At 34.5% G+C, this 10,868-nt stretch overlaps 1 protein-coding gene across 1 annotated transcript; it reads right to left on the bottom strand.

Moving 5' to 3' along the window:
- Positions 1–1,949: 1,949 nt before the first annotated feature.
- On the bottom strand, positions 1,950–10,159 carry LOC139881260 (sorting nexin 2B-like). Its single transcript, XM_071865768.1, has 5 exons — positions 9,024–10,159; positions 8,580–8,789; positions 8,166–8,426; positions 3,749–3,835; positions 1,950–2,368 (listed from the first exon to the last, which is right to left on the bottom strand). Exons 1-5 carry the CDS (start codon positions 10,095–10,097, stop codon positions 2,288–2,290), a joined length of 1,713 nt encoding a protein of 570 aa, XP_071721869.1. The 5' UTR covers positions 10,098–10,159; the 3' UTR covers positions 1,950–2,287.
- Positions 10,160–10,868: the final 709 nt, after the last annotated feature.

Raw genomic sequence — 10,868 nt, 5'->3', positions numbered from 1 at the left:
GTACTTACTTTATTATTTAAAAACCAGTGAAATGACCCGTGAAATCACGGGTTTGTTTAAGCGAAACAGTTTAATGATATGTTTTAAGTATTAAGTGAACGTAAATGCTAAAGTCATTAAGTTTAACGACCCGTGAAACCACAGAGTCCGACTAAGAAACTCGACAACTGAACATTTCATCAAACACCTAAAATGCATATTAAACAATCCATATTCAATCATAAGAGATAATATTGGTTGTCATTTTATTTTAAAAGTGTAAATGAAAATATAAATTTAGAATTTGTTTCCTTCTGTCCAGCTTTTATACCTTCTCGTACTTAATTTAAAATAATTAATTAAAATAACTCAAAATTATTTAATTTTAATAATTAAAATAATTATTAATAAGATTTAATAATAATAATTAATTAATAATTAATTTTAATTAAAAAAATATTTAGATTAATGACATCACCCACAATACTTAGATTTTTTTCTTTTGTTTTTAAAATTTTTTTAACAAAGAAATTAGTCTAATAATGACATCATCATTATAGAATTTTAATAGAAACTATAGATGAGAGTTCATATCCATCATTGTCTTTGATAGATTTGTAATCCATTAAACCTTTACTGACTCTGTTAGTTACCTGTGTAGGATCATCAATATAATACACTCATCCATAAGAGACTGTATAATAGTGATGAACTGATTATCACAAGGATAAATATGTGAGATGTTGGTACTATTTTCCGTCTAGCGGCTAAAAAGTACCAATACAATACTAGAACTGCTTAGCGTGGAGAGATGTGTTGCCGACTGATGTTTGCCCTTGGGAAAGAATCCTTGCAGACCCGGAACACAAATGAAATATCTGTGTGGTGGCCTTATCAGTCTTAGGACCAAGCTGAGAGTGGTTCGTTTAGCGTTCTATTGCTAAGCGGTGAAGTTCTAGAGTGAAAAAGTACTGTGTGTGAGAGAAAGTGTATTCTCTGACTGAACTTAATTGTGAAATGTGGTGACCTAGGGGGTATATTTATAGGCGTAAAATGTCTTAAATTCTCGGAAACACATGTCAGATGCTGATTAATTTGGTTATGCGAAATATCCGGAACCGACTTTGACGTGGGCTGGCGTGGATGCGTGCCGCTCAGGCGCCTATTCAAGGGCTTAAGCATAGAAGATGCCTTCAGGGCTTGCGCATGACGCTAGGCGGCCTGGCTGAGCGCTAAATGGCTATTAACAAAAACTGCTTATTTATGCTATCTTTTATGCGTTTCAAGCCTTTATTCTGTGTAATCATGATGTTTTTATGCGTGTATCTCCTAGAATACACCATTAAGTTCCCCCAGTTTAATGTCTTTATTTTTATAAAAAAAAATAAAGTCATTAAACTATAAAATAAAAAGTGTCTTTTCTTCGAAAACATGAACCTGCTGTAGTCGTCTGCTATTCTGACCAGATGTAACCCCCAAATGATGATTTTGCCACCAAAACTACCACTTTTGGTTAATAAGTTTAATTTAATTAATTTTTGAATTTTGAAAATCAATCCCCAATTCTTCTGATCCCTGGTTAATAAGTTTAATTTAATTAATTTTTGAATTTTGAAAATCAATCCCCAATTCTTCTGATCCCTACACATGTCTCGATCGAGCACATCTACCCTCCTTCCAATTTGGCTATAAATACTCCGTCTACACTTCTATTTTCTTTTTTTCCAAAACTTTCAAACTTCAAAGGATCTTCTTGTCAAAGCAAATCTAGGGTTTATCAGTGACATATGCAACGTTAGTATTCAACTTTCTTGTTTCTGTTGTTTTGATTTGCTAATGCCAGTTGTCAATATATATTAAGTCAACAAAAGTACACGAATTTAAGAGAATTCGTAGAATTAGCAACTACTAGTAATACTTTGGATCCATCGATACTGCCTTTTAATCATGGAAAGAGATTAATGTGACTGCATATAACAAAAGTAAAGATATCATTCCTCCATATATGATTGACAAACATTGTCTCGCGTGAAAAATGTTCACTATGTAGGCAGCTTTCATCCTCTCTCATTTAATATAACAAAAGTTGTATCTCCAGCTTATAAACGAAACTAATAATACAAATGCCTTCCCAAACAGCCTACAATCATGTGTAAGTCTGTAACACAACCTGTGAAATTTTAAAGGCTTCCACTTATTCTCGACTATATTGCATCTATATTCTGTTAGCTAACACAAGATGAATAATAATAATTTGTAACCTAAAAAAGAAAAAGAAATTGAATTATAAGGACTGTACAATCCTCCCTCAAGCATCAGGCTTAGCATACCCACTCGTCTCTGCAGCAACAATTGCCCACTCCTTTCCTATTTTCTCTGAGAATGCTACCTATTGATAACACAGCACCCAAATAATCAAAGGTGAAAATTTATTTTTGCAGTTGATGACATTGTTCCAAAATGCATCATCAAAGTCATATCAGAGATTAGTGTAAGATACATAGCAGGATGATCAATGCACTATTAACATAACCAACTGAAACAATTATACAAGTTTGTAAAAGGTATACCTTGAGGGGCAAACAATTTTTTTCACCTTTTATTAATTTCTTATAATGGATGCAAGGTTCTGATCCAAATCAACACAATCCAGACATATACAGAACATCAGCAAATATTCAATGACTTCGGGTGTACCAATTTAATTATTTTCCAGAAACAGAATTCATGAGAAATAAGTTACCAAGAGTATACGGCAAACAGTGTATTAATTAATTAATTAATTACTATATGAGTCAAAATCCAGCTCACCACTTGAGCAAAAAAGACAAATATATCATTACGAAACCCTGATTTAAAAAATAAAAGAACTTGTCCATATACCATAAATAACTGGAAGTTATTTATTAGTACTCCGTATGTAACAAAGTAGACCAATTCTTTAAAAGAAGGAAAAAAAAAAAAAAAAAAAGATATTAAGAACTCAAATTGAACCCCACATTTTAAAAGACAAAACTGATAAACAATTTTCTTGAAACTACAGAACCTGTAACCAGGAGGAGGAATGATTGTGAAGCTATGACTTTATACATGAGGTATAAACATTATATTATATATCATGATGTGATAAGTTGGTCATCTTTGTTTAAAATGCTAAACATAAGTGGCCAGAAAAGGAGAAGGCAAGATCCGTGCTTCCAGCAGCATAACTCATTTCCCCTCATATATATATATATATATATATATATATATATATATATATATATATATATATATATATATATATATATATATATATATATACTTGAGGCAAGTCTTAACTCCTTCCTTTTAGGCTATGTCCTTATTTTACCCATTTGGGAAGTAAAAAAATAAAATAAAAAACAGAACCCAAATCACCCAACTCATAAGTAAATGGGTTAAAATTTGGATTTCAATCATGCCAGTTTCTATTTTTGCTTAATTTGGTATGCCTTTTGAGATGTGATATGCTTCCTTCACTTTACAACTAGAGATATTACAAATAAAAATGGAGCAATGTAACCTTAATTAGCTTATTATTATTGAAGCAATATGCACATGTCTAACCTCTATGACGTGAGTAGATCTTAATTATTTTATTTATTGTGCAAGTCAAAATCATCTGAACCCGCTTTGACTCTCCTTTGTATAGCCCACAAAACAGAAAGCTTACCACTCTCTCTAGCCATATTTCACGTATAATGATTTATGAATCTTCATAAAGAAGAGGGCAAAAAAGGGAATTTACCTGACTAAGCACAAATCCCTTCAGCATATTTTTAAAGTCTGCCTTCCTTTCTCTATCTAGTCTCTCTATTTCAGTCCTATTGTTTTCCTGCATCCAAAAAATTGACATACTATTAGAGCTGAAATATATGACTTGGTGCCAGTCATAAAATCATGAAAGCCATCAAACAAGTCAACTACTATGAGGGCAAAAGACTACACAAGTGAGCACATTAGATAGATGCAGAAAATTTGATCCTATTAAGCTAAGAATGGGTATATTTGGGTAGTGACTAATCTCATATGGATCAAATCATAACTCTATTTTGAGAGCGATGGGTTGAAATCTTCCCCAAGTTTTTATTTAAAAAAAAAAATTCATACAACCTACGAAATCAGTTTTATTCAAACATTGAGATGGTTATTGTAAAGTTACTGTTTTCTGCACATAATTAATAAATAAATTATTCATTGAACATTAAACAGAATTGAACTTATTGAAATGTTATTCGAACACAGACTCGCTCATCTTGCCATCTCTACACCTTCAGGTATATGGAAATACTAAAGCAGCGTGAAACTAATTCTTTAAATTACACATCTATTAGCGTTATAGATTGAATGAAACTGAAGGATTAATAGCATAATCCGTCCCACGACAAAATGAGGTAATAAGCTTTACTATAATAACTAACGATATGTAATGATGCGCATAGCTGCACATAGCTGCACATCCATTGCGCAACATCAGAATGTCGCGCATCGTCCCATAATAATCGCGCAAGACCGTGTTAATGCGCTTGCTCACGCGCCAACTGATTATGCCTTAATGACATGCCCTCAATGTTGGTCGCGCAGTCTAAACATGGTGCCACCTAAATTGCATGAACAAGGCTGGAAGTGTACTATGGCGACACTAAAGCAGAAAGGACCCCTGTGGCAGTACGGTACGATCCCGACATTGCATAACGGCCAGGAAAGGACAACAGGGTATAAAGGGGGCAACACTAAAATAATGACAACACTTTTTGCAGCTTTATAGAACGAAAGGACAAAGACAAGACAACGTGGCACTAACATGTCCTTTTGTCCCCTTACGTAACACTAAGGGACAAAAACTCACATGTATAAATAGATGTAACTTGAGCTGAAAACATCATCACAATTCAGAATCATCTCCACATCACCAAAAATTACTCTTAATTAACCCGCCGCAACCGGAATAGCTCTTTAACACTCTTAGCGGTTTCAGGTAACGTTGCTATAACATAAATCCTAACACCACCCTCGAGCCATCAGTTCAGGCTAACCCGAATGATGGTGGGTCATGTTTAACCACCCTTTCCGAGATCATCATCTCGCATGAGGGTTATTCACGGTACTCCGGACCGGAGAGTTAAACTCAAGGAACCCTTAAATCCCCCTTTATTGTTGATCTTGCATGAACCGAACCGCATGGACCATTTTATGCTTGATTAATATGCAACAAATCTATCATGTAACAAAGTTATATATATGTTGTTGCCTATACCCATATTTTTTAGAGGAATTAACAGGTAAAGGATGACGTAACAAGCATATATGTCTCACTAAAGTTGGTTGATGCTTTTCAAATGTTTTCTAAGGATAAAAGCTTGGAGAAAAAAATATGATTTCCTACACTAGAAAAGCCAATACACATCTGTGTAATTTTGTTAATATTAGTATCCTAGGGCATAAATACAGTTAGAAATGTTCCATGAGTATAAATTTAAATAACAGACTATCTGATAATTTATGGTGCACTTCAGTATTGTTGCAGTAGCTTATATAGTGAACATACAAGGATAACACATATATACTCACCTGTGAGCAACTTAAAATAAAATTTGAATTTTTTAAGAAAGAGATCTAAAATATTTAATAACATGATGAAGCTGGTTGTGCTTCTCCCACATTGATTCTGGCCATATCATATCAAGAGTTCAATTTTATATTTCAAATCTACGTTTTATGTAATGATTTTGATATATATAAAAAATAAAAAAATAATAAAAAAAAAAAGAAGATATAAAGCATATTGAACTTAAACTTATTTATTGTTAAAGGAGGTCATCTTTTTAATAGTAGCAAAACAAGCAGTTCTCTTTCATCATCAAAAGTGAAAAATCTCTTTCAAGAATCTCCTACATTAATTTTTTTCTTCCTAAAAGTTAAAAAGATGATAACATGACGATTAAAATTACAAGATAGCCCGAACCAACATATTTAAGAGAAGCCTAATATATAAGTCAAGCTAATCTAGGATAGCAATTGCAAGAACATACATGCTATAACTAACTTGATAAGAGATTAAGAGCCCATGCGACTTCTTAGATATAATCTATGACCACTATAGCTTAATGCCTTAATGGATATAGGCATGAGAGTTCAGATACTGTCAGGTGAATCAACAAAGTATTTGAAAAAAGAAATGTCAGAGAATAGCAAAGAGTGCTATTGAGTCCCACAATCCCCAAAGAAATAAAATTTTATCATGGAGATATAACATCTATATCGGTAACTGATAGAGAACAACTCATGGGATATTTCAGCCCACTTGGCTCGGGCCCATGAACTGGGATGGCTTTGTTATAAAAAATAGAGTGGTAGGTTGTATTAGGAGGGCAGGCATTATTTTGTGTGTTTTAGTATCGGTTTTTGAGAGAGCTTTGCGCAGGAGGCTTGCTTAATGCTTCTTCTCTGATTAGGCAGAGTATTCTAATTCATTGGATCTCTGATTTCTGTTTATCTATCTGTCAATTAATCACATCTGTTGTTCTTCATTATTATTAGTATTATTATTCATATCTACTATTTTTCATAATTTAGTGTTGTAATTTAATTCCTATATTTGACGATTCTTATCATTCAGTTCCATTGCCGCTTACCTTATTCATCTCTATAAATGGATAAAAATGGTGAATCCAGATCAACCTTCGATTATTCGACACCATTCACGACTGAATGCACAAGATGAGAAGATTGATCTTCTTTCTTCTTAGATGCAAAAACCTGAGATCTACAGTTTCATCCATTAAAAAAACTCCTAGATGAACTGCCATCCTCAATCGAAAAGATTATAGCTCGGAGTATTCAAATTCAAAGCACACAATCACCACCTGGTTTCACTTCACCCCCAACGCCGCCACCACCACAACCACACCCCGCCGTCGAACACCTGTATGGCTCAACCTCAGACGATAACAACGCTGCAAGCATCAACAATCTCATCCCAGAACAAACAATCGGGCTGTTTTTATGCGACCTTAAGAAGAAAATAAAAAAAATGGTCGAGAGATTCAAATCAGACATCTTCAGATAAAAAAAAAAAATTTAAATTTTCTCTACACTAACTATTCTAGTGATCTGTTGGACCATCTTACAAGCACACTTCCACCTATTATGTTGAAAACAATAAGCCCAAAACCTCAAGCCTGACTCTAGCAAACGACACTTCTGATAACCCTAATTTCCCTTTCTCCTCTAACAATCTAATAGTACAAATTTATAGGACAACTTACACCAATTACCCAAGAAGTGAACGGCCCAACTACTCTGGCCCAATATTGAAACCTATCACCACTACTGTTCAAGCCCAAGTCTCACCAAATACTATGGGCAGCATTCCGTCTCACGTTACCCCTACCACCATGCACCTTCTATTACGGATTTCGCTCTTGGGGGACGATGATGATATCGTATTTGATAGAAAAAATTTCACATTCAACCTCACTAAACCGGCTCAAATTATCCGTTTCCGGGATCATGGACATCTAGTGAAATTGCACGGGACTATTATTTCACCATCTCTGGATCGTATTTCCCGCAATAGAACATCCCTAACCACCTGATATTTTTCAACTAGTCAAATGCTTAGATACTCGTACTATTACTATTAGTATTATTCATATCTGCTATTCTTCATTATTTAGTGCTGTTGTAATTTGACTCCTATATTTTAATTCTTATTCTTATCAGTAAGTCAGTAACATTTGGGACTATCAAAATTTAATAATTGTGATTCATTTTCTAAACTATACATGCGAGGCTATGAACTTCGAATAAGAAGTTTACCACAAAACATTAAAATAACAAACCATAATTCTAGTGACACAAAGACAATTGTATAAGGAGCAGAAAAATCCAGGGTACAGGCAGATGGTAAAAAGGACCAGGTCAATAAAAAGTACTAATGCAGAGGTCAGAAGAGATACGAGCATGTTCAACTATCTAGGTTCCACCAAAAGCTTTGGAACATTAACCATCACCACATTATGGTGAGTACACCTTAAAACGACCAAATACGTTTTTAAATAATAGGCAACAATCCTGATGTTGTTCACCATTAGGTTCACAAGCCCAAAAAGAGAGTTATCGCAAGTTTGTGTGAACAGACAAATAAAATGGAAAATAAATACCTTAATTTGCTCATACTGTCTAGTCGCAGAGTTTTTTGCATCTTCAGTAACTCTAATGGCTTCCCTTGCCTCTCCTAGTTTAAGTGTCTTTGGCTTATCACTACCAAAATTTTTGGAGGATGATGTTTCCAGTTTCTCCACTCGTGCATACAACGAATCGAGTTCAGATGTAAGAGTTTGAACAGTTAACAACCCACTAGTGCGGTCTGAAAAGGCAGTGTGGACTCCTAAAATTAACCCCATGTAATCATGTAATGTGTCCTGCATAACATATGCATATCACAATTATAAACACAGAATTATGCTATAATATCATACATATACCACCTACACTGTAAACTAGCATTATATGTTTCATTGTCATAAGCTAGAAATAGAAGTGCATATAGAATTTAGTCTAGAATAGTGTTTTACCAAATGCTTAACAGTACGTGAATTTAATTCTCGATAAAATCTGCTAGCTTTAATAGCAGCAGTTGCCACAATCTTCATGTCAGCAGCCCTTTGTCTCTGTGTGTCAAGAACCGCCTGCTGGTTTTCGAACTTTGTCAATTTAATAAATGAAAGCCCAAATGCTCCCATTGTCTCTGACATATCTTGCTGAGCTTTTACAAACAATTCGGCCTGAAATCCACATGAAAAAAACCATATATTAGAAACATACGTCACAGGATATATGGGATTGTATTATCTACTGATTATTCAAAATGATTTTTCACTATAAAATACTTGGATAACCACTTTCATCCAAGCAATTAAATTTATTACATGCTATTTGAAAACACAATAATCAGATAATTTATTTGCAGACACAATCCCAAAGAGCCACTAATTATAAAAGAACACAAAAACACACACCTGCTTCGAAGCATTGGTAAGTTGCTTCTCAAGATCAAGCAATCTCTCCTTATTTTGAAGAAACTCGCCATCTTCCTCATACACAGGTTGTCTCGATCCTCCCCAATCATTACTCACCGCTTGATTCATCTCTTTCACAATCCTAATAAAATCCCATCTACTTTTCGCAGGCTGCACAACATCCTGAAGATTAAACCTACCACCAGAATTATCCCCAAGCAACTGTTTTGAGAACTTTGTAGCTCCATCAATCATCCTCGATGTTACAGCCGCAGTTGGCAGCAATGGAAGCTTCCCTTGAACCTGTAAAAACACTCTCAACTCATCACTCAGTTTAATCACCGGATGCTCGCTCAATCTCTGCAAGTATTTCTCCAATGCATTTCGTCTTTGTTCAACAAATTCTTGTTTTTGCATTACTTGACTCTCAACTACACTCTTATCAGGCCTTGGAGGTATAAAAAACCCTCTGTACGCCTCCGCTAACCGGTCCGATAACGTCACTACATCCTTAAACCGCCTGCGAACCGCAAACTGCGGTCCACCAAATTCCGGAATGTTCGTTTTGGTCGTAATCAAATAAGTAACATAAGTATTACCTCCGGGAACTATCGAACTCGTCGACTCCACTTCTTTTTGTGGATTCGAAACTTCGATTTTCAAATACAAGCTTTCGCTCGTTTCGGATTCATCATTATGGTTTTCGGACAACTGCGATTCTTGGCCGTTTGAATTCGGAGACGTAAAGTCCAAATCAGAGTACGTGAGAGGATCAATATGTGAATCAATGTTAGTATTAGGGTTTTCAATGAATCTAGATTCTTCCCCGTTTGAATTCGGGGGATAAACGTGTGAATCAGTGTTAAAATTAGGGTTTTTGAGTTGTGACGGTGGTGGAGGTGGAGATAGTAAGGGATCGGTGGCGGCCGGGGTGGCGAGAGGGTGGTGATTGTCATCGGAAGAGAGTAGAGTCATGGCACTTTTGTAATTTGAGAAGGAATCAGAGGTCAAAGAAGAATGATCGATGAGGATTTCTTCATCTGATTCTTCGGTGTGATTTTGTGATCCGTTCATTTGATTGATTAATGATGATGATGATGATGATAGTTAAATCATTGAATTGATTACAGGTGCTGGTGGTGTGTTACGGTGGTGGGGAAACGGTAATGACGGTGGATTGAGATTTACGGTGAGTTTGTACAACTATGATAGCTATGGGTGAAGATAGTTAAGGTTAGTTAGATTAGCAAATCCAACAGACTTTATGTACAAAAGGGTCAATCTTTTGCAACACTTTTTTTTTTTATGAAACAAAATAAACTAGACGCATATTATTTAATTACTTTACTTTATTAGATAAAAAAACATGTGGTAGAATGAACATCAATCAAACAAACAAATAATCAAAACATCCTTGAATGATATATATATATATATATATATATATATATATATATATATATATATATATAAACGTTTTTTTACGTGAACAATCCTTGTGATTTGTACATATTACACAGGTAAAATCTCTCTTGACGCTAGTTGCTTAAAGTTCCATCAACTTCCATTGAATTATATTCACGATGAAAAATAAAAGAAGATTTATACATACAAAAGAAACGAAATCCATCTCTCTACTTGTTAAAATCAGCAAAATAATAACACAAAATTTGTTTATTCAAATAGATTGAACACCGAATGTTAGAAAACCTAAATTAAAGAAGAAAAGCGATGAAATGATATCGTGCAATGGTCTCTGTTTATAATATTATATGTTGTATACCCATTGCCTAAATGAGACATTATTTCAACAACTTACCCTTAGCCTGTTCATTAGCAGTTTAT

Source organism: Rutidosis leptorrhynchoides, chromosome 1, assembly GCF_046630445.1.
Source record: "Rutidosis leptorrhynchoides isolate AG116_Rl617_1_P2 chromosome 1, CSIRO_AGI_Rlap_v1, whole genome shotgun sequence".
NCBI classification, from domain to species: domain Eukaryota; kingdom Viridiplantae; phylum Streptophyta; class Magnoliopsida; order Asterales; family Asteraceae; genus Rutidosis; species Rutidosis leptorrhynchoides.
This window is presented reverse-complemented; position numbering and strand designations above follow the sequence as displayed.

Coding starts and splice junctions, on each gene's coding strand:
- LOC139881260 (XM_071865768.1), bottom strand. CDS start 10,097: ATGAACGGATCACAAAATCACACCGAAGAATCAGATGAAGAAATCCTC. Junction 8,790..9,023: donor TTACCAATGCTTCGAAGCAG/GTGTGTGTTTTT, acceptor TGTGGATTTCAG/GCCGAATTGTTTGTAAAAGC. Junction 8,427..8,579: donor CACGTACTGTTAAGCATTTG/GTAAAACACTAT, acceptor TATGTTATGCAG/GACACATTACATGATTACAT.